The sequence below is a fragment of the Dasypus novemcinctus genome, chromosome 3, assembly GCF_030445035.2.
Source record: "Dasypus novemcinctus isolate mDasNov1 chromosome 3, mDasNov1.1.hap2, whole genome shotgun sequence".
Classification (NCBI taxonomy): domain Eukaryota; kingdom Metazoa; phylum Chordata; class Mammalia; order Cingulata; family Dasypodidae; genus Dasypus; species Dasypus novemcinctus.
In genome coordinates, this window is record NC_080675.1 from 138447421 (window position 1) to 138471033 (window position 23613).

The 23613-nt window shown below is 39.5% G+C and overlaps 1 protein-coding gene across 1 annotated transcript in view; it reads left to right on the plus strand.

The window, feature by feature from the left end:
* Positions 1-23613, plus strand: part of SNX1 (sorting nexin 1) — a 48380-nt gene that overhangs the window by 730 nt on the left and 24037 nt on the right. Inside the window, exons 2-4 of the mRNA XM_004466657.5 lie at positions 13667-13778; positions 20804-20931; positions 21440-21506. Of these exons, the coding sequence (XP_004466714.1) occupies positions 13667-13778; positions 20804-20931; positions 21440-21506 (307 nt within the window). The remainder of the gene's footprint in view (positions 1-13666; positions 13779-20803; positions 20932-21439; positions 21507-23613) is intronic.

The window sequence follows — 23613 nt, forward strand, 5'->3', positions numbered from 1 at the left end:
TTTTAGTTTGTAAGAGTTAGGTTAACTCCTGAACTCTAGAAAAATTCGGCCTTCTCTGGTCGGCTGAGAGAAGGCCCCGGCAGAGAGAACATTATAGACCAGAAAGCTTTGTCTCTTTTAAAGGGATGTGTTAAAGTGCACAGGTACCTTAGTGGGAGCACATTTGTAAATGGGAGAAGGAAATGGTGTTTCCCATAATAATACCCAAATTTCTAATAAGAGTTAAGTATTAGAAAAAACTAATCTATGTGTGTGGAATGTGGCAGTCAGTAATCAGATCGTGGACCAGTGGAGATATTTGGCATTGTTTCGTGAGAATACTGACTCATACAACTTGGTACTGTTCTTTACAAGTTGTAAACTTCTCCAGTGCTGGGTCTGTAAATTCATTTTTCTTTCTATCATGAATAATGCTGCTCTTCTTAGTAGCTTCTCCGTATGTGAGTGATTAAATAAAACAGCTTTAAATTTTTTATGCAGCATGTGCCTGAAAAAATTTGACACTCCTCTCACTTATGTCAGAAGAAGGTTAAGTTTCTCAAAAATATCTTGCTAAAAGCCTTCACTAACTATCGTTAGAATTTTCCTGTTTTGTATTCAGGAACCGAGTCCATAATCCCAGCTCATAAAGTCCTTACTGATGCTAATATAATATCTCAAACTGTCTAATGAAGTCTGTATTATTCTGTAACTCTTAACTGCTAATTTAGATTTTATGTTAGGCTTTCTGTACTCCATTTAAAACAAATCTCTTGTCTATTCCTTTACTAATTCTCCCATGTGCCATGGAGAATAGCTACTGATGGTTAAGAGCTGGTATGGTCGGTATTCAGAGTGAATATCTGAAAATAGAAACCCTGGCATTGAAATAGGCAAATGTAAAAAGCGCCCCAAAGGGTGAGGACTAATTTTCTAGAGTTGTCTAAAGAAATTCATGAGACTGATTTGTTTAATCTTACCCCTCTATTGTAAGATTGTAAATACCCGTTGCCTATTTTCCAGCTAAGGGGACTGGGAGAGAATCAGAATGACACTGTTCTACCACGTAATGCATAAATAATTTTATTTAGATTTTGATCCAGGGTAATTGAGTTAGTGAGGAAAATAAAATGCCACCAGTAAGTCATTTTTCGAGTTGCCTGCCCCACTGTTAATCTTCAGGAAGCCAAAACCCCAAGATTACTCCCTAGTTTAAGCTGTGAATGTCTTCTTAAGCAGCCATTAAGTAAAATTATATTCTAGTAAATGCGTTAGTTGTGAACCAAAGACAATAAGGGATTGCAGTGGTTCTCTATCTTAAGAAACAACATTGAAAAATAAAGTAGGTATGAGTGTGGGCTTTGAAATCTGACTGCATGGTTCTGCTAGTTATGAGTTTAACCTTGGACATGGTACTTGATTATTCTGTACAGTTTCTTACATTATTATGAGGATTAAATTAGAATTCCTAGATAACACTTAGAATGGTGCCTTGCACATAATGACATTTAAAGAGTACTTACTCTTTCAAGGATTTGAGCTGTATTTGTTGATAAGCATTTTTGCAAACTGAAATTAATCTAAGAATAAAAAATCCTACAATACTGAATAATGGATTTTAAAAAGTTAAATTAATAAACCCAGAAAATGGTTAGTATAGCTTATCAAAATCAAAACTAATTAGAAATAAGATTTGATTTGATTAGTTAAAAGCCATTGAAGTAAGTACTTATTGTCTTAAGTAGCATCTTATTGACTTAAGTTTTGTTGCTTTTTGGAAACTGGTGTTGAAGGCAGCAAGGGGCTTTGAAGAATTGTGAAACTGAGGCAAGCAAAATTTAAAACTCATTTATGGTATATATATAATTTCCTGGATCCTGATAACAGCTGTTGCTTTTAATCATCCCACCTGCTCTCTTCTACAGCCCAAGAGCCTTTGTTAATATAGTATGAGAAATATGATTTAAAAAAAAAAATGAATAAAAAAATTTAAAAAAAGAATTAAAAATTTTTTTAAAAAATGGGACCTCATATTTTTTGAATGTAATATTTTTTTAAAAAATGAATTAAAAAATTTAAAAAAAAAGAAATATGATTTGACTTATAATCATGAGATCAGTTTATGATATACAACTCAGAAACTACAAACCAGTTACTTGAATGGGAGAGAATAATGTTAAAGGATTATTAAAACAAATCAAAACCAGCTTGTGAAAGATGTGATTCTTAATATCTAAGACCTTTATCATCTTCCTGTTTCTTTCTTTGTAGGCCTATAAATAACAGTCTAAAAATAAGTTATCTGATTTTTTGGTGTGGAGCTGAATTCAGATACATACTCTTTTTTTTTTTTTTTTTAAAGATTTATTTTTATTTATTTAATCCCCCCCCTCCCCTGGTTGTCTGTTCTCTGTGTCTATTTGCTGCGTCTTGTTTCTTTGCCTCTGTTGTTGTCAGCGGCATGGGAAGTGTGGGCGGGTGCCATTCCTGATCAGGCTGCACTTCCTTTCGCGCTGGGCAGCTCTCCATATGGGGCACACTCCTTGCTCGTGGGGCTCCCCTACGCGGGGGACACCCCTGCGTGGCAGGGCACTCCTTGCGCGCATCAGCACTGCGCATGGGCCAGCTCCACATGGGTCAAGGAGGCCCAGGGTTTGAACCGCGGACCTCCCATTGGTAGACGGATGCCCTAACCACAGGGCCAAGTCCGTTTCCTATATATTCTTTTTAGTTAAAACTTTCTTAGTTCTAAGATAGCATTAACTTTTCACTTTTCTTAATAAAACTGAGAAACTAAATTGGAACCATTCTTTTTTTTTTTTAAAGATCTCTTAATTATTTTTTTAAGATTTTTTTATTTATTTATTTCTCTCTCCTCTCCCCCCAGTTGTCTGTTCTTGTGTCCATTCACTGTGTGTTCTTCTTTGACCGCTTCTATCCTTATCAGCGGCACAGGGAATCTGTGTTTCTTTTTGTTGCATCATCTTGCTTTGTCAGCTCTCCATGTGTGCGGCGCCATTCTTGGACAGGCTGCACTTTCTTTCTCACTGGGCAGCTCTCCTTACGGGCACACTCTTTGTGCGTGGGGCTCCCCTACACAGGGGACACCCTGCACGGCAGGACACTCCTCGCGCATATCAGCACTGCACGTGGGCCAGCTCCACACAGGTCAAGGAGGCCTAGGGTTTGAACCACAGACCTCCCATGTGGTAGACAGACGCCCTATCCATTGGGCCAAGTCCACTTCCCGTTTCTTTCTTTTTTTTTTTTTTTTTAGGACTTATTTTTTTATTTTTCTCCCCTTCCCCCACCTCCCATTGTCTGCTCTCTATGTCCATTTGCTGTGTGTTCTTCTGTGTCCGCTTGCATTCTTGTTAGCACCAGGAATCTGTGTCTTTTTGTTGCGTCATCTTTCTGTGTCAGCTGTCTGTGTGCGGCGCCAGTCCGGGGCAGGCTGCACTTTTCTTGTGCGGGGCAGCTCTCCATATGGGGCACACTCCTTGTGTGTGGGGCTTCCCTACGCGGGGACACCCCTGTATGGCACAGCGCTCCTGCGCACATCAGCACTGTGCGTCGGCCAGCTCACCACACAGGTCAGGAGGCCCTGGGTTTGAACCCTGGACCTCCCATGTGGTAGGCAGACGCTCTATCCGTTGAGTCAAATCCGCTTCCCTGGAACCATTCTTTTCATTCAAATTATCTTGTTAAACGGTGGCATACATATTTTATAAGTGGCATACATATTAATATTTGTATACCTTATTTCACCTCATTGGTCTTATTTACATACTTTTAAATCCAAAAATAGAACTGAAGCAAGTTCTTTTATTTGTCTTCCTGGATGTTCCTATACGCCTATCTCTTTTTAACAGTATGCCCGGACCACAGTTATAGACCTGTCCTCTAAATAAGAGGAAATAACTGAAGACTTTTCTCATGCAGAGAGGAAGGAGGAAAGCCTAGGTAAATGATGATCTTAGTTCAGATTTTGGTCAACTCTGTTAATGTTTTGTTTTGATATTATATCTGACCAGTTAGAATTTTTTCCATTACTCTTATTCTTAAGAATTGGAACCTAGTGATTAAAGAAATGACCAGAAAAAATGAAACAGATAAAGAAGTAATTAGGAAGGGACTTGAAAAGCCTCTTATTGTCTTTGATTAATCAAGAATTATTTACAACGCTAAGTTAAATCATGGACTATAGTTAATAGTATAATTATAAAAATATCCTGTTAGCAATTGTAACATGTTCCACACTGATGCAAGGTGTTAATTATAGGGTGGTATCTGAGAATCCTGTATTTTATGCATGATTGTTCTGTAACCTACAACATCTCTAATAAAAAAAAAATTATTTAACCTATTGGTGTTTAACACTAATGAACAAATAACTTTTATTGGTATTCAGAAGTCTTGGATAGCAATTGGATCCTGACTGACAGTGTTTTAGACCACAGAGAGTTAAAGAAACAAGTTATGTATTAACATTTAGGCAGGATATGACATGGTCTTTTAGGATCCAACCCTAAATCTGTGATCAATATAATCAATATAGCATGTATCATGGGCCTCTTTTTGAGACCAGTTTATTTCCTTTTTAGTGCTTATAGAATAACTTCTTTAGATCTGGAAAGAACTTGGTAGTTTCTTTGAAAGCCATAAGGAGATTGCTAGTTTAACTGGCTCATATTTGAATTCTCTGTTGTGCAAAACATGCATAGTGGCTGTTCTTAAAGGTGTAACCCATCCTCAGTAAATGTCTTGGCACTAGCCCTTCTCTGATCTTAACTAGATATCTGAAAATGCATCTAGATAGCAGTATCTTTGAACAAAGTTTTACTTTTTTTGCTTATTTTTTTTAATTAGATGGTTTAGTTATCTATAACTGATTTAATAAATAGTCGTATGTAAATTTCCCAGTAGTGTGTAGAATTTTCACTCAAACACTTGTTTTTGGAGCTAACATCACATCAGGTGGTTATACTTGGTCAAAAGATTAGAAGTTGAAATTCCACATTTTTCACAGAGGTCTGTTGAAAATGTTTGTGTAAAAATCAGTGACCGGTATTATGTCCATAGATTCATTTTGATGCTAAACTTAAATCATAAACAGTTTATATTTGTAATAACTTTAGATTTTTTTGAAGTACATAGAATCACAGATTTCTTGACTATAGAACTATTCTAGCAATTAACCTAGCTATCAAGGCTATGGAGGAAAATCTAATAAAAGTAGTTCTAAGCAATTTATGGGGAAGGAGGATGAGAGGAGACTTTTAAAGATGACTAATAGGAATCCAACTTAAAATTTATTTAAAATTAGAGTTTGGGGCTTATGAAAGGAGCAACAAAAATTGCATTTGGACTTCTGGTTTCTGTAGGGTTTGCTGCCCCTTTGCTTACTTGTTTTAAGGCAGTTCTGATGTCTTGGCCATTTGTGGTTTGTTAGGTTGGGAGGGGAGAAAGGAAAAAGAGCACTGTAATTTGCCTTGGTTCTCAAAGCTTCTCAGCACTTTTGGCTAACTGTTGGCAAAAATAAAGCATGAGTAGTTGATTAGTTACTAGAGCATAAGTATCTCATCTCCAGGAAGAGCCTGTTGCTCAACTTTTTCTGGCTTATTCTTTTGCTTAGTCAAAGGACAGCTGGGGCTTTATTCTGCTTTCAGAGCAGATTTCATCTGAGTTTGCTTTTTCATTTTAGAAGATAATGCACCCATTAGTACTTTGTTAGGCCCTTCTTTTGTTTTATGGGCCTTCTAAATAATGTTAGTTGAGACCCAAAAATTTTAGTGGGAAATTTCACAGAGCATTCACTAGAATGTAGCTAAATTTTGAAGTCTCTAATGGGCTTGTTCATGTTTTTCCTTCAGTAGCTTAATGGTCAACTTCAAGGTCATTTTCCCAATATTCCAGCTCCCCTTTTCTATTTTTAGTCCCTTTGTATTCTAGCTTAGAGGTTCTTTATCTTTTCGTGCAGTGGACCCATTTGCAGTCCAGAGAAGCCTTATAAATCTGTTTTCAGAATAATTTTTTTAAACGTATAAAGTAAAATATATGATTACATTTGAAACCAGTTATATTGAAATATGGTTATCAATACATTAAAATAATTTTATATTAGTAATGTGCTTTTTAATGCATTAAATAACAAGATCTAGGATTAGACTCAATAACTTACTAATTTTTGTTTTTTTAAAGATTTATTTATTTCCCTCTCCTTCCACCCCCCAACCCCCTGCCCTGGTTGTCTGTTCTCTGTGTCAATTTGCTGCATGTTCTTCTTTGTCCGTTTCTGTTGTTGTCAGCGGCACGGGAGTCTGTGTTTCTTTTTGTTGCGTCATCTTGTGGTGTCAGCTCTCCGTGTGTGTGGCACCATTCCTGGGCAGGCTGCACTTTCTTTCGTGCTGGGTGGCTCTCCTTACGGGGTGCACTCCTTGCGCGTGGGGCTCCCTTACGCAGGGACACCCCAGCGTGGCACAGCACTCCTTGCACGCCTCAGCACTGCACGTGGGCCAGCTCCACACTGGTCAAGGAGGCCCCGGGTTTGAACCGCGGACCCTCCATGTGGTAGGTGGACGCCTTAACCACTGGGCCAAGTCCGCTTCCCATACTTCCTAATGTTTAAACATTAGGAACATAAATGATATTTTGAGCTCTGCAACAACTATAGTTTATAAAAATATCTAATTTCTATTATAGTCTTAGCTACTACATTTACCATTATGGTTTGTTGCCTACCTTAACAATTAAAGAAAATGCTGAATTTCATTTAGAGGTTAGTGAAAATGAAATTTTAATTTTATTCCTGAGTTCATAGATCCCCTGAATTCTATGACCCATGGACCTCAGGATAAGAACCTCTTGTTTCAGCTCCTTAAGCTGTGAAAGAGGGCAATATTATAAAATCATTTGGGTTAATCAAATATTTGATCAGTTTGTCAAGTAAGATGCACCCTTTTCCCAAATTCCGTGGACACTGAATGTCTCTTCTCCCAAGCACAGATGCTTTTAGTGCATCTGTGCCACTTTTGAAACGTGGTGGGAGAAGTTTCACTACCTGGTAGGCAAAACAGTGCCTCCCAAAGATGTCCACATTTTAACCCCTGGAATCTGAATGCTAGGTTACGTGGCAAAGGGGAATTAAGGTTGAAGATGGAGTTAAGGTTGTTGATCAGGTGACCTTAAAGAAGAAAAATTATCCTGCATTATTTCAGTGGGCTCAGTGTAATCCTTAAAAAGGATCCTTAAAAATGAAAGAGAATCAGAGGAAGATGTGACTATGGAAGAAAGGCACAGAGAGATGCAATATTTGAGGATGGAGCCATAAGCCAAGGATTTTATGTAAATTATAAAGGGCAAGGAAATTAATTCTCCCCTACATCCTCCAGAAAGGAACGCAGCTGTGCTGACACCTTGATTTTAGCCCAGAAGACAGAGCTATGTTAAACTTCCGTAACACTCTAAGATAATAAATTTGCCTTATTTAAACATTCACTTTGTGGTAATTTGTTACAGCAGCAATAGAAAACTAGTAAACTGCCCTACCATGCTCATTTCTCCCAAGAAGTAAAGCTGGAAAAAAGAGCTATATTACATGCGAAGGTCTTCCAGGTAATTTTTAAAGACTGTGTGGCTTGCAGGGGTGTCCCCCGCGTAGGGGAGCCTCACATGCAAGGAGTGCGCCCTGTAAGGAGAGCCACCCCATGCAAAGAAAGTGCAGCCTGCCCAGGAGTGGTGCCACACACATGGAGAGGTGATGCAGCAAGATGATGCAACAAAAAAAGACAGATTCCCGGTGCAGCTGACAGGAGTACAAGTGGACACAGAAGAGCACACAGCAGGGAAGCAGACTTGGCGCAATGGATAGGGCGTCCGCCTACCACATGGGAGGTCCAAGGTTCAAACCCCGGGCCTCCTTGACCCGTGTGGAGCTGGCCCATGCGCAGTGCTCATGCACGCAAGGAGTAGTATGGTGCTACAAGGGTGTCCCCCATGTAGGGGAGCCCCACGCACAAGGAGTGCGCTCGTAAGGAGAGCCGGCCAGCGCAAAAGAAAGCACAGCCTGCCCAAGAATGGTGCTGCACACACGGAGAGCTGACTCAACAAGATGACGCAACAAAAAGAAGCACAGATTCCCTGTGCTGCTGATAAGGATAGAGGCAGTCACAGAAGAACACACAGCGAATGGACACAGAGAGCAGACAACTGGGGGGGAGGTGGGGGGGCGGAGAAATAAATTTTTTAAATCTTTTTTTTTTAAAAAACACACAGCGAATAGACACAGAGAACAGACAACTGGGGGGAAGGGGAAAGAAATAGATAAAAAATAAATCTTAAAAAAAAGACTGTGCGACTATCCTGTTATCATCTGGACATAACTCCTGGAGTTGACATATTCCTAATTTTCCTTGCCTTGCTACATTAGTGTGATCACACCACTCCTTAGCTCCACCGTGCTTTTCTAAAGTATAATAATTTTCCCCTCAAAGAATAAGTAGTCTAGTCTTCCAGAAGCAGTATTCCCTTAACATTTAATTTGGAATGCAGTTAAGAGTTTTTAACAATACCTACCCTTTTGAGGCCCCTTGAAAGTAACAAAGAGTTCTGCAATGGAGCAAAGAACAGTTGAGCAACATAGGGAAAAAACACAATGGTTAACCTAAAGGGAAGTTTCCTGTATCACAGTAGGGCTTTCGGTGCTGAATGGCTAAGAAAGCCCATTTCTGTCTTTGTCTGAGCTAAGAAAATTGCCCTGGGCCTCCTGATTTGGGCCTGGCATTTGTACTCTTATTGCTGGCAGAACTTTAAACAGGCTTATCAGTGGAACCACCTGCTACAATTAACAGCCAAAAGGAGTCAGCAAGTATTGGATATCCTAACCTAGAATTCTGTTTTCTAAAAGAAAGAATACTTCCTTTATTTAAAAAAATAAATTTAAAAAGTGTGGTGGGGGGAGGCAAGGGGAAATAGGCAGCACGGTTCTTTGGCTTTATTTGCTATATAGTAAACCTATTTTCATCACAGAAAATAGTATTATCTGTTGCCTAGAAATTTAACCCCTTTTGTACATTGTAAAGCAAGGCCCGTTTTCAGTATTGATTTTGCCACTCGTAATCAGTATGTCTCCTCCCTTCCCCCATTAATAAATGTGTATCCCTAAAATGAGTTCTTCCTAAAACCTTAAGTGTTGATTCAAAATTAGCTCTTTAATATAAATATAAATTATATATCTTATATAAACTATACCTCAATAAAGCTGATTTAAAATTAGCCTTCAAACTTTATGCATAATTAATGTTATAATGTTATAATGTTATAATGTAGTAGCAGAGAGAAGTCGGGTGTACGCAGTATCAAAGGCCAGGACGCGAGAATTCTGAAAAGGAAGATGATTTATTTTGACTGGCCGGACCCGGCGGACTCCTGTCCTGATAAAAACCAAGCCCCAAATAAAATTTTTGGGTCCCTTTTATACAGAGGAAATAAGAGTGGGGAGTCAAACCGTGGGTGTATGCAAAAGGACTTTTTATTAGTTTCTTCAAGTGTTTTATCTGGGTATTAGATAGGTTATTTCCTCCAGGTAAGCTTTTTCCCCCACATTCCAGGTAGGCTTGAGTTGACATATATCCCCTACATTCCAGGTAAGCTTTTAGCACGAACCCCCCACATTCCAGGTAGGCTTGACACATTTGGCTTGCATCCTCCCTAAATATCCAAAGCGTATAGAGTTTATACTTCTCAATTGGCTTTCTAGGCATATTGGATATAAAATAAGTTAGAATTTATGCACAGGCTATATTAATGTTCAGGTGGTATGTATTTTGATGACAGTTGAACTATTATTATAGACTAGTCTCGTGGAAGACTTGCTTTCTATTAACAGTTCAATGTGAATATGGGTTACCATGAGTAGGGTTCCATTTCTTATCCTTAAAAGTGGCTCAGCTCAGAATGTAATTAACAGCACAAAATTGTATAATTGAAAGTGGTTAAGATGAGAAAGGTTATATATATTACTACAATAAAAAATTTTAAAAAGATAAATATCTCAAGCATCAGAACAAAACCCCTCAAGCATAAAAAAAAAAAGTGGTTCTGCTCAGTTTCTTTTGAATCTGATTTTAAGTAAAACTTGAGAATGTTGTTTTGCCTTGAAGAGCAACTATGTGCTGGGTACTCTTTAGCCTAAAGAAATAACTACAGTTTGTCCAATGCCAATCCAAATCAGTCGGCTGAAAGTTTAAGTTAAGATTAAAATTTAAATAAGTATGAAGAGATAAAGTTGGGGAGGGGTACTGTACAATATGCCAGAGAGAGCTTAATGTACTTTTTGTGTAAGTATGTACACCTAACTAATTCAAAGGACATCAAGACAAGTCACAGGTTCAGATAGCCAGGAAACATGTGGAAGACCACTTTTTAACAGTCAGCCTTGCAATTTTTTGAGAGAAAGAGGATACTAAATGTTGCCGGGGTGCAGCACACACTTATACACTGCTTAGGTGGGATGTAAATTGGTAGTCTTTCTGGAATGCAGCTTAGCAGAACCTTTGAAAATTTAAGGTCTAATAATTCTACTCAAGAATCTATCGTGGGAAGCGGACTTGGCCCAGTGGTTAGGGCATCCGTCTACCACATGGGAGGTCCGCGGTTCAAACCCTGGGCCTCCCTGACCCATGTGGAGCTGGCCCATGCTCAGTGCTGATGCCCGCAAGGTGTGCCCTGCCACACAGGGGTGTCCCCGCGTAGGGGAGCCCCATGCGCAAGGAGTGCTCCCTGTAAGGGGAGTCGCCCAGCGCGAAAGAAAGTGCAGCCTGCCCAGGAATGGCGCCACACACCCGGAGAGCTGACGCAGCAAGATGACACAACAAAAAGAAACACATAGTCCCATGCTGCTGACAAAGAAGAACACAGAGCAAATAGACACAGAGAACAGACAACTGGGGAGAGGGGGACAGGGAGAGAAATAAATAAATAATAAAATGCTTTTTAAAAAAAAAAAAAAGAATCTACCGTGAAAATAATCAGATATGGACTTACATGTAGAGATGGCCATCACGGCATTATTTGTTATGGTGAAAACCTGGAAACAGTCTAAATGTCCAACCTTGAATTATTATGTATATCCGTATGATGGAGATTTAAGTCACTGAAAGTGGTATATTTGTAAAACTTTCAATGACCTGAGAAAGTGCTCACAGATGTTGGGGGGGGGGCGGGAAACAGGATACAAAGTTTTGCATATACAAAAGATAAAATTTTGTAAAAGAACAGAGAAAAGATTAGGGTCATAAATATACTAATAATTAATCTAACTATCTTTAGTGCTTAATTTTTTTTCTAATTGTGGAAACAGCTTGGTTGTAACTAAGTGCTCATTAAACTTTATTAGCACAGAAAAGTTCCAGTAGAAGCATTGTTTGCAACTATAAATCTTAATATTGGTTACAGTTTCTTTCCCAGAGGGTGGCTTCAGTTTGGGGATAGGGCTGTTTGCATAGGAAAGGCCTGTCTCCAAGGAACAAACTCCTTCAAATTTACTAACAAAATACATCAGAAAAGGTCAGGTCTTTTAACTGATTTGGCCTTGGGGTCTAACTCCAAAACCCAGCAGAACTCCAGTCATGCCTTTGAAGCCGAATTCCTGGCTTTCTGTTCATGCCGTGCACAATTTGGCTTTGTTCTTTCTGGCACTGTCCTGGGGGGTCCACCCCACCCTTGTTTGCAACAGATCATGAGTTTCTAATAAAGGCCCTGGACTGTCTGTATTTTCACCATGTGCCCACTAGGCCAAGCATGATTGATTTTTATTTTCCTAGCCTGATGAGGAGGTTGGTTAGAGTGTGTTTGTGTGAGTTAAGGATGAAACAAGAAGCTATTCACAAACAGCATTAGATGTAATGTTAGACCTTATTTACCTGTCAGGGGGATCAGTAATAGCCCACAGTTGGGTTCAGTTCACGGTTTAGCCAGTGCCCTAAAGTAAGTAAGGATCAGGGCTTCAATTCTGGTCACTAGAAATATTAAAGGTCATCAACTAAGCAAGAGAAATATATTTGGACAGGTTCTCTTGAAACTTATCTGTATGTACACATATCCATATTGCTATCATGTGCTTTGGAGTAGGACATTCCAGCAAGGATATGGTGTTAGAAAATTAACCCTAAAATGTATGAATTAATTTTGGCTCTGTGTTCCCTTCAACAGCCCTTACATCACTAATAATGGTTTGCTGTGTATGCAGGGGACCAGAGAGTTGAACTGGCTGACCAATGATTCTGTCTTTCCCTAAATACCTATGGGAGTAACTGAAAGATATATTTAAAGTCACTTTCTGGGCACTGGGTTTGTTTTTTTTCTGTTTTTGTTTTTTTGTAAAGTCATGTTTATTGACATCGTACAGTAAAATTTACCCTTTTAAGTGTGTACTAATAGTCATGTAAACCCTTACCCCCCTTTCCCCTCCAATTCCCTTATACCTCTTCATACTCAACAGCTTTCCATCCCTGGGAAACATTGATCATATAAAACCCATAAAAAAAAACTAAGTCTTGAAAAAATATCAGGTACTTTTGACATACCACCAAAATGAAGGTAATGTCACATTTTACTATAGATGTGTGTATATTTTACTTAGTGCAGAGATAAATCCTAGCCAGAATTAAGTCTACCACGGTCATATATATATGCCTCATCAGTAACCTTAAGATACACTGTAAAAGCATAATCTTCAGAATAACCCAAAAAAGGGATTTTAAAAATGTTAACCTAGTTATAAACAAAAGTAATCTAATTAAAACAACTAATCTTAGCCATAGCTTTGTGAAGTATATGAACTAAGATTATGGATTTGACTCTCTTGTTCTTTTGGTATTAATACTGGCTGATGAAAAGAAGTACCGTAAATGGAAATTCTGTTCTCTTTTTTTTTTTTTTTTTTTTTAAAGATTTATTTATTTAATTCCCCCCCCTCCCCCTGGTTGTCTGTTCTTGGTGTCTATTTGCTGCGTCTTGTTTCTTTGTCCGCTTCTGTTGTCGTCAGCGGCACGGGAAGTGTGGGCGGCGCCATTCCTGGGCAGGCTGCTCTTTCTTTTCACGCTGGGCGGCTCTCCTCACGGGCGCACTCCTTGCACGTGGGGCTCCCCCACGCGGGGGACACCCTTGCGTGGCACGGCACTCCTTGCGCGCATCAGCACTGCGCATGGCCAGCTCCACACGGGTCAAGGGGGCCCGGGGCTTGAACCGCGGGCCTCCCATGTGGTAGACGGACGCCCTAACCACTGGGCCAAAGTCCGTTTCCCATCTGTTCTCTTAATATAACATTCTCAGATACAGGTTCCTATTGAGACTGGCTGATGAAAGAAGTACCGTAAATGGAAATTCTGTTCTCTTAATATAACATTCTCAGATACAGGTTCCTACAGATATTTAGGACTTTCAAAATTCACTCCTGCACCACAATGAGGGACAAAGAAAGCAAAACTATTCTGTATGTATCAATAATCTCACATTCAAATACACCTTATCCACTTGAAAAGGCTTCTCTTCATTCTGTCTTTCAAACAGCAGCCCTTAAGTGCCTCAGTAACTTGAACTTGACAGCCCAGTCGCGTGTGGCAGCCAAAAGGGGTACTTGGTTTGTTTTTAATGGTATGGTTTTATCAGAGTATCTCTTTATTTTCAGAGTAAGCCCCAGTCTCCAAAGAGAACTCCTTCCCTTCTTCTCATCAACAGTAGCTCCAAAGAAAATGGGGTCCATGAGGAGCAAGACCAAGAGCCACAGGATCTCTTTGCAGGCAAGTATGGGCTTAAGACTTATACAAGGAACCTTTTAAATAGCTTTGCTATGTTGCTGAATTAAAGTCAAAAAGAAAAGAAGAAAAAAAAGTATTGGGAATATAATTCTTTGTAAGATATTATTGTAGAGGGAGTGGATGTGACTCAAATGGTTAAGCTTGCATCTCCCACATGAGAGGTCCCGGGTTCAGTTCCCCATGCCTCCTGAAAAAACAAAAAGCAAATGAGAAGCAAAATAAATGAGAAAACCAACTCAGGTGAAGCAGATGTGGCTCAGTGGTTGAGCGCCAGCTTCCCACATATGAGGTTCTGGGTTCAATCCTGGCCCCTGGTACCTCAAGAAAAAAAAAGTGAAGGAGATATTATGGTTGAGAATTACAAAAATTGTAAAATACAGTCCCTACCATCTTACAAGTTTAGGAAGTAAGATATAAATATATAGTTGTTTAAGAACATGATTTAAACTATTAAGCAATAATATAAATGTAGCCAAAGGAATGGAAGAAATACTAGGTAATAGGAGCTTATTAGGAGTATGAGATACTGACTAAAGCAGGGGCTTTTAGACGTTTATGACTAAGACTCAGTAAGAAATATGTTTTGGGTCATAAACTAAAATATATATATACTTGTACAAAACTGAAATAAAAGTTTTATTAAATGACCTGCCTTTACTACTTCTGATCAAACTTAAAATTTCTGTTATTTCTCTCTCTCTTTTTTTTTAAGATTTGTTTATTTTGAGCACCCCCCCCCCGCCCCCGTTGTATGCTCTCTTTGTCCATTCGCAGTCTGTGTCCATATTGGATTCTTGTCAGCAACACCTGGAATCTGTGTCTCGCTTTGTTGCATCATCTTGCTGTGTCAGCTCTCGGTGTGTGTGGTGCCATTCCTAGGCAGGCTGCACTTTTTTTTGCACTGGGCGGCTCTCCTTACGGGGTGCAGTTCTTGCGCGTGGGGCTCCCCTACATGGGGGACACCCCTGCGTGGCACGGCACTCCTGATACACATCAGCACTGCGCGTGGGCCAGCTCATTACACAGGTCAGGAGTCCCTGGGTTTGAACCATGGACCTCCCATGTGGTAGGCGGATGCCCTATCCGTTGGGCCAAATCCGCTTCCCTATTTCCCTTTTTTTAATGTTCTTTGCAACCCATTGAATTGATTTCACAGTCCACCATGATCCATACGGGTAGTTTGAAAGATACTAGTCTAGAGCAGGGTTTCTCAACCTTGGCACTGTTACTATTTTTGGCTGTTGTAGGTGACTGCCCTATTCTAAACAGGGGGGCTTTTGTCCCCCAGAAGACATTTAGCAATATATGGGGACATTTTTGGTTGTCATAACTAGGAAGAAAGTGCTGCGAGCATCTAGTGAGTAGAGGCCACAGATACTGCTGAACATTCTGTTTTACTCAAGACAGCCTCTCGCAACAAAGAATTATTCAGCCCAAAACATGAGTAGTGCTGAGGTTGAAAAACCCTGGTATAGAGTGATCCAGAAAGACTACGAGAAAGAAACAGGATTTGTGTAGGAAAAAAGGAGAAAGTGTACAAGTGGTTGGGCTGGAAATACGGTTTGAGGACCAGTGAGTAAGCTTGATGGACCAAATCAGGACTTCTAGAGAAGCCATGGAAAATTTTTTATTGTTTTTGTTGTTTTTGTTTTTATTTCTTTTTCTTGTTTCTTTTCCTTTATTTTGTCTAGAGAAGACATAGAATTTAAGACTGGAAAAGTAGTTTGGAAACAGGTTTAGGTGAATTTTACACATCAATATTTAGAGTTTAAAGTTTCATCCTAGTACTAATTGAGAGCCATTGGCAGTTTTGAATAAGGAAAATGTGGGCAAAGTAATGTTTTGGGAAGAGTGATGTAGTGGAATTATATTAGGTGGATTGCAATGGTAAAGACTAGAGACTTTTCAGAAGGTAATCACAAATTAGTTCAAGAATGAAATGGCAAAGGCCAAAATTAAAGTGAAGAGAAAGATGGAGACTTTTCAAAAGAGAAATCAGCAATATTTGGTGTTAGTGATTGGGTATAGTTAGTGTCCAAAAAATGAGAACTGAAGACAAGATTTCGGTCCAAGGATTGAGAGAAAAATGGTGCTGTTAATAGAATAATATTCTAAAGAAGAAACCAGCTTTGGGGGAAAAGCAAGTTTGGGTTTTAGTTATTTGAAGTTTGAAAGACAGAAAATAGATGCAACTGTGGTATTCCTGTCTGGAGAGAAAGGAAAGAACTGGAGGGTTGGGAATTATCTTCCTAGAGGTGGTAATGGCAAGTGCCATGTGAATGAGATGCTGAAAGAAGAGAATGGTGGGGAAGGGAAGAGACTAGGGGCCGAAGGGTAAGATCTTGGGAGGACTCTTAAATCTGAACTCCGGAGGAAAATTTATGAAAGACATGAAACGGAAGAAGAGGTTAGGAGAAGAGATACAAAGATTTAGAAGATTTTCCAAACCCTTTAATCCCTGAAACTTAAAGTGTACACTATTTGGAAAGCAGATGTGACTCAAGTGATTGGGCTCCCGTCTACTATTTAGGAGGTCCAGGGTTCGATTCCTGGGGCCTCCTAGTGAAGGCAAGCTGGCCTGTGCAGCGGACTGGCCCGAGTGGAATGCTGGCCCACGCACGAGTGCTGGCCCACATTTTAGAGCTGGCCTGTGCAGGAGTACAGGCTTGCATGGAAAGTTGGCAGAGCAAGATGATTTAACAAAAAGAGACACAGAGGAGAGACAAAAAGAGATGCAGCGGACAGGGAGCTGAGGTGGCACAAGAGCTTGAGCACCTCTCTCCCATGCCAGAAAGTCCCAGAATCGGTTCCCGGTGCCACCCAAAAAGAAGACAAGCAGACACAGAAGAACACAAAGCAGATGGACACAGAGAGCAGACAGTGGGGCAGGGGGTGGGGGGAGAAATGAATAAATCTTAAAAATAAAAAAAAAATAAAGTGCACACGATTCATTCTGGTAGTGATTATTTTTTGGATAAAGTTTTTAGAGGAGAAATGCAAATAATGAATTAGTTTTAGGTATATAGCAGGTTGAAAAGAAGGTATGTGTTCTATCTTTGGAACCTTAATTTTTATATAATCTTTTCCTATAAGAAGATCTGAGTGAGAGCTTAGTGTCAGAGTTACACCTGTGATTGGGTTTTATATAGATGAACACATTGAAGATCTTTATTAGGAGCATATTTATTATTAATGAGGATTTTTATTTACTCTGCTACCCTATCAGTTTCATAAGCAGGTAATACATGCCTCACTACTAAGAAAGGAACTTAAGATAGTTTAGGACTTGAGTAGATTTTCAGATGATTTAATATTGATCGTGGAAATTTAATATTCTGATTTTGTTTTCCACATGTTTAGTTAAGCGGTGATCAGAGCATCTGTGATAAAGCCCAAAAGCTTTTCCTTTACTGTTATCAAGAGTTCAAAGATGAATGCACAGCTGTGTGATTATACCAAATACCATTGATTGTACACTTTGGATGAATTGTATGCTTTATTAATATGTATCAATAAAATTGATTTGTTAGGAAGTGGCTGTGGCTCAAGCAATTGAGTTCCCGTTTACCATATGGAGGACCCAGGTTTGTCCTCTGGACCTTCTTGTTAAAAAAAAAAAAAAAAAAAAAAAAGGTGTCTTAGACCTGCGCAGAGAGGTACAGGCCCCCGTGCCGCAAAGCAATATACCAAACTAAACTACAATGTAAAGTATAATCCATGTTGTGTAGCAGTTTTCCTAAGTGTATTCATCAAATGCAGTGAATGTGCCACACTGATGAAAGAGGTTGTTGATGTGGGGGGAGTGGGGGTATGTGGGAACCTCATATTTTTTTAATGTAACCTTTTGTGTGTATGATCTATGTATCTTAAAAAAAAAAAAAAAGATAAAAGGAAAAAAAAATGCAACCAGATTTTTTTTTTTAAGTTCAAAGAAAAAAGCTTTTTAAATGTAAAGTTTTGGCATTTTTGTCAACTGAATTTCAAGAGAAAAGGTACAGCTCTAAAAGGCTTTTAGGGAAGCCACTGTGGCTCAGTTGGGCACTGGCTTCCCACATACAAGGTCCTGGGTTCAATCTCCGGCCCTGGTACCTCTAAGAAAAAAATAAATAAATAAAAAGCTTCAAGTAGCACTCTATTAAGCCAGGATTTTAAATGAGCAGAGTACCTCCTGTTTCATTTCCTAATGCATTTATTAATCTAATTATTTATGTGAAAATTCTAAAGGTATTTCAGTTGTGTGCTTGTTTCAAAGACTCCTAATGTCCTAACTTGTCAATTATATATACTTTTTCTTTTATAGTCTTACACAAGGGATCAGATTATGTTCCTTTCTCTCTCCCTTTCAGATTCTTTTTCTAACAGTGATGCAGTCCTTTCTCAAGTATCACTGTGTTTGTGTCTTGGGTCCATTTTTTCTAGAAAACCATTTTCTAGTTTTCCTCGCTTTTTCTTTTTTTAAAAGACTTATTTTATTTATTTATTTCTTCCCACCCCCTCATTGTTTGCACTTGCTGTGTAAATATGGTTCACTTTTAATGGTCAGAACACTGTTAGGACCCAGTTATGCCTAATAGATTCCACTCTCTGATTTCATCTTACCTTCAAATGAAAATCTAAAAATGAAAAAGAAATAATCTTTCTTTGAATTTCCTAAGGCTAAAATTGAATACCTAAATGGATATTTGTGTTTTCCTTTATTAAAAAGAAAAAGTTTGAGTTGTTCAGATTTTGAAGTTGTAGCTCCATTGCTCCAAGTTCAGAGTGTATTCGTTTTCTTTGCCTTAAAAAAATATAATGCCTAAAAATGGCACATAATGCTATTTAAAAGTTCCCTCTCTGGAACACTTAGGTAATGAGTCACTCTGCTCAATGAGTTTTTCCCAGAGGGACAAATTGTGGCTCTCAAGTGCTATTTTTTCTTTTCGCTGTTTTGATTAGAAAAAAAATTCAGATATTACATGTTCCCTCCCTCCTTGGACAGCATGTATTAAACATAATTTAGTCTTTGCAAGAAGGTCTAAGATCATAACTGTGAACAGTGCTTAAACTGTGCTAAAATAACAGTGCTATCCTTAAGTGTGGGAAATTGTACCCTTTCTCAAGTATCACTGTGTTTGTGTCTTGGGTCCATTTTTTCTAGAAAATCGTTTTCTAGTTTCCCTTACTTTTTTTTTTTTAGGATTTTTAAAACTACTTATTTCTCCCAACCCCCTTGTTGTTTGCACTTGCTGTGTCTGTTCATCTTCCTTGTTTTTTTAGGAGGCACCGGGAACCAAACCCAGGGCCTCTGATGTGGGACAGAGGCACCTAATCTCTTGAGCCACCTCCATTCCCTGCTTTGTTGTGTGTCTCATTATGTTTTTTCTTCTTGTGTCTCTTGTTGCATCAGCTTGTTGTGTCAGCATGCTGCACCTGCCCATTGCTTCAGCTTGCTGTCTTGCTCGTCCTCTTTAGGAGGCACTGGAACCTCTGCTCCCTGTGTTGTTGTGTCTCTCATTATGTTTTTCTTCTTGTGTCTCATCTTGTTTGTCAGCTTGCCATGCCTGCCCATTGCGCCAGCTTGCTGTCTTCCTTAGGAGGCACCAGGAACCAAACCACGTACCTCCCATATAGCAGGTGGGAGCTTAGTCGCTTGAGCCACATCTGCATCCCCCTTTCTTTTCATTTGATTTCACATTTTACTGTCAGTGTCACCTGCCTATTCTATCATATTGGTCTGTAAAAGCGGGTAACCAAACTTTTAAAAAAATTCTAACAAGAATAAATAGTATTCATATACGGTTCTGAAAGACTACTTTTTTTTTTTTTAAGATAGCTTATTTTATTGTTATCTCTGCTGGTAAAATATCTTCTTACATTTAGAAGATTTCCCCACCCCCACCCTTGACACAAGCCTAGAAGGCCTGAGACAGAATTGGAAAGCACAAATCCAAACGTCCATCCATATATTTACATCTTTTCCACTGAGGGCTGTCAAGGCTTTCCTTCCTCTCCTGACCAAGATCCATCTGCACGTTGGGGAAGGCACCCAGGGCTTTCTCTGGCACACACTGGCTCTGGACAAGTCATAGCATCTTGAGGCCTTGGGCCTGGCATGGAGAATGCCGGCTCTCCAAATTCTGGACCATATGCATCAACCACTACCTTGCCTTAGGTGTTCTGACTAAGGTGACACGTGTCTGGCCAGTGGCCATAAACCACTCCTCAAGCTGAATGAAGGTGCAGCTGTGCACCTCAGTGCTGTAGAGGTCAGCATCAGAGTGTCTGAAGATGTGCTATTCCTATTCCTCTTCCATGTAAAATAACAATGGAGGGTTAAAATTTTCAAGCACTGGAAGTGGATGTGGCTTAAGCGATTGGGCTCCACATGGGAGGTCCCAGTTTCATTCCGAATGCCTCCTAGAGATGAGCAAGTTAGTGAGCTGATGCAACAGGCTGGCATGGTGAGCTGACACAGAAAGTTGATGCAACAACAGACAAAAGGAGGAAACATAGTGAGAGATGCAGCAAAGCAGAGAGCAGAGGTGTCTCAGTTGATTAGATGCCTTCCTCCTCATGGGAGGTCCCAGGTTAATTTCCCAGTATCTCCTAAAAGGAAGACAATCACACAATGAACAGACATAGGAAGGGCGAACAACAAGAGGGTAGGGAGAAATAAATAAATCTTTAAAAGAATAAAAAGTAAAAGCATAATTATTTTGACTGCTCAGTCTTTTTGCTTCATCCTAGGTTCTTGCCTGAATTCTAGGTAGGAAAGATAGCCAAGTAGTTGTATTTGGAAAGGCGAGGGCTTGTTATACTAAGTCTGTGCTAGAAGAACATTTCCCTTATTACCCTTCTCTTTTAACCAAGTAAAAGTTTCAATATACTTATTCTCAGAGTCTGAGAAAATCTAAGTATTGAAAGTGCTTACTACTATCATTCTTGTAAATATCTTGGCTTGTAGAACTGAAATTCAGCCAAAGACCCACTATTGACCTTGGTTTTAAAATATTAACTATTTTTAGATGCCACAGTGGAACTATCCCTGGACAGCACACAAAATAATCAGAAGAAGGTGTTGGACAAAACACTCATTTCTCTTCCTCCACAGGAAGGGACAAATTCTTCTAAATCCCAGCTAAGCTATGAGGAGGTAAGAATTTATACTATTACTTTAGTTTCTTTTGTGTTTTTAGGACTGCATGTTCTGAGGGTCAGTTGAATATGAGCCTTGAAAAATTATTTATGACTCTTGAAGAAGACTGTTATGGTTAATACACAGCCAGAATTCAATAAAAGACTCTTTCCTGAGCAGAGTTAACTATTTATGGTTACTAATGATATCTAGTGTCCAAAGCTCCCATATTCAGAGATATGGTTTCTCAGCATTCCCTCCTCAGCCTGAAAGAAACAAGTCTTCCAGAACTCAGTAACTATTCATTGTGATCAAAATAATATTTTAAGGGACTAGATATAACAAAGACCTTTGAGCTGGCACCCAGCTTAAAATCATGGAAGTTGGTTCATTGGGATTGTTCATTTTTGGATTGTTGGTACATAGAAAGGCTCTGTCTTGATTTAATCATATTGATATAAGGTTAATACAAGATAAAATAATCTTTTCTGTATCAACTCTTATGATTTGTCCTTTCTTTAAAAAGCTAGAGGAAGAAGAACAGGAAGACCAATTTGATTTGACAGTTGGTGTAACTGATCCTGAGAAGATAGGTAAGAGCTCTTGAGACTCCTCGTGATGTCATGCTGTGCCTGTGGAAAATGTACTTAGCTGATGTCTGGATTTTTGCCTCCAGATCTGAGCCGGTCAACAAGAAGTACCTCATTATTATCTTTCCTGTAAAGTTATACCCCATGCTGTGATCCTAAGGCCAGAAACAGCAGTTACCCAGTACTTTATTTAGACTTTTCTTGGCTTAAGAAGAAAAATCAGTGACATCAAGCAGGATTAGAATTCCTTTTTAAAAACCTAAACATTTCCTTCTCCTACAGAGTAAATGAGACCATTTTATTCCCTTTTGAGATCATAAATTCCCTTTCAGCAACCTAAAAAACACGTGTTATAAAATTTTGAGAAACTGAACTTACTTTTCCCTCAAGAAATTTGAAGCTCTTTTTTCTTTCTTAAAGATTTATTTTTATTTATTTCTTTCTCCTCCCCGCCCCCAGTTGTCTGCTCTCTGGGTCCATTTGCTGTGTGTATTCTTCTGTGACCACTTCCGTCCTTATCAGCGGCACCAGGAATCTGTGTTTCTTTTTGTTGCGTCATCTTGTGTCAGCTCTCCGTGTGTGCGGCGCCATTCCTGGACAGACTGCACTTTCTTTCATACTGGACGGCTCTCCTTCTGGGGCACACTCCTTGCATGTGGGGCTCCCCTATGCGGGGGATACCCCTGTGTGGCACAGCACTCCTCACACGCATTGGCGCTGCGCATGGGCCAGCTCCACACGGGTCATGGAGGCCTGGGTTTTGAACCGCGGATCTCCCATTTGGTAGGCGGACGCTGTATCCATTGCGCCAAGTCCGCTTCCCTGAAGCTCTTCTTAACTTATCATTTATCATGTACTCTTGCCGTCCCAATGAGGTGGGAAGGTCTGTGTCTCTCTTTTGTAGGTAACAGACTAGTTGACCCAGGTTGAATTTTTTTTTCCCAGATGTTTATTTATTTATTTATTCCCCCCACTTTGTGGTTTGCACCCACTGTCTGCTCTCTGTGTCTGTTTGTTTTGTGTGCTTTTTTGTGTCTGCTTGTCTTTTGGGAAACACTAGGAACCAAACCCAGGACCTCTCGTGTGGTAGGCGGGCACCCAACTGCTCAAGCCACATATGCTCCCCCAGGTTGAATTTTAGTCAAATTAGATTTTCAGAAAAGCACAATTCTTAACTTTGGCCACAACTTGGATTTTTTTTTTTTTTAATTTAAAAAATGTTATTGAAGTATATCATGAACATACATAAATAATAAGTATATAGTAAAAGTAGTAAACTTACAAAACAAACATACATAGCATACAGGACTCACTCATATCACACCACCAATACCTTGCTTGAATGTTGTGGAACATTTGTTATAGATGATGAGAAAGCATCATCAGAATATTACTGCTGGGAAGCAGATGTGCCTGAAGCATTTGGGCATCTGCCTTCCACATGGGGATCCTGGATGCAGTTCCCAGTGCCTCCTAAGGAAGACGAGCAAGACGGTGAGCTGACACAACAAGTTGAAGCAATGAGGAAACAGAAAGAGAGACACAACAAGTAGGAGCAGAGATGGCTCAAGCCATTGGGCACTTCCCTCCCATATGGGAGGTCCTGGCTTCTGTTCCCCGTGCCTCCTAAAAAAAAAAGATGATGAGCACACAATTAAACAGACACAGAGAGCAGATAGGGAATGCAGACAATGAAGGGGGGAGTGGAGAAAGAAAGAAATAAAAATAAATCTTAAAAAAAAAAATTACACAAACTGTAGTCCATATCTTAAATTTGGTGTATTTTCCCCCCTAACCATCCAATTATTAACATTTATATTATATGTTTTTGTATTATGTATTTGTATTTGTATTATATATATATATATTTTTTTTTTTTTTTTAAAGATTTATTTTTATTTATTTAATTCCCCTCCCCTCCCCCGGTTGTCTGTTTTCTGTGTCTTTTTGCTGCGTCTTGTTTCTTGTTTCTTTGTCCGCTTCTGTTGTCGTCAGCGGCACGGGAAGTGTGGGCGGCGCCATTCCTGGGCAGGCTGCTCCCTCCTTCGCGCTGGGCGGCTCTCCTTATGGGTGCACTCCTTGCGCGTGGGGCTCCCCTACGCGGGGGACA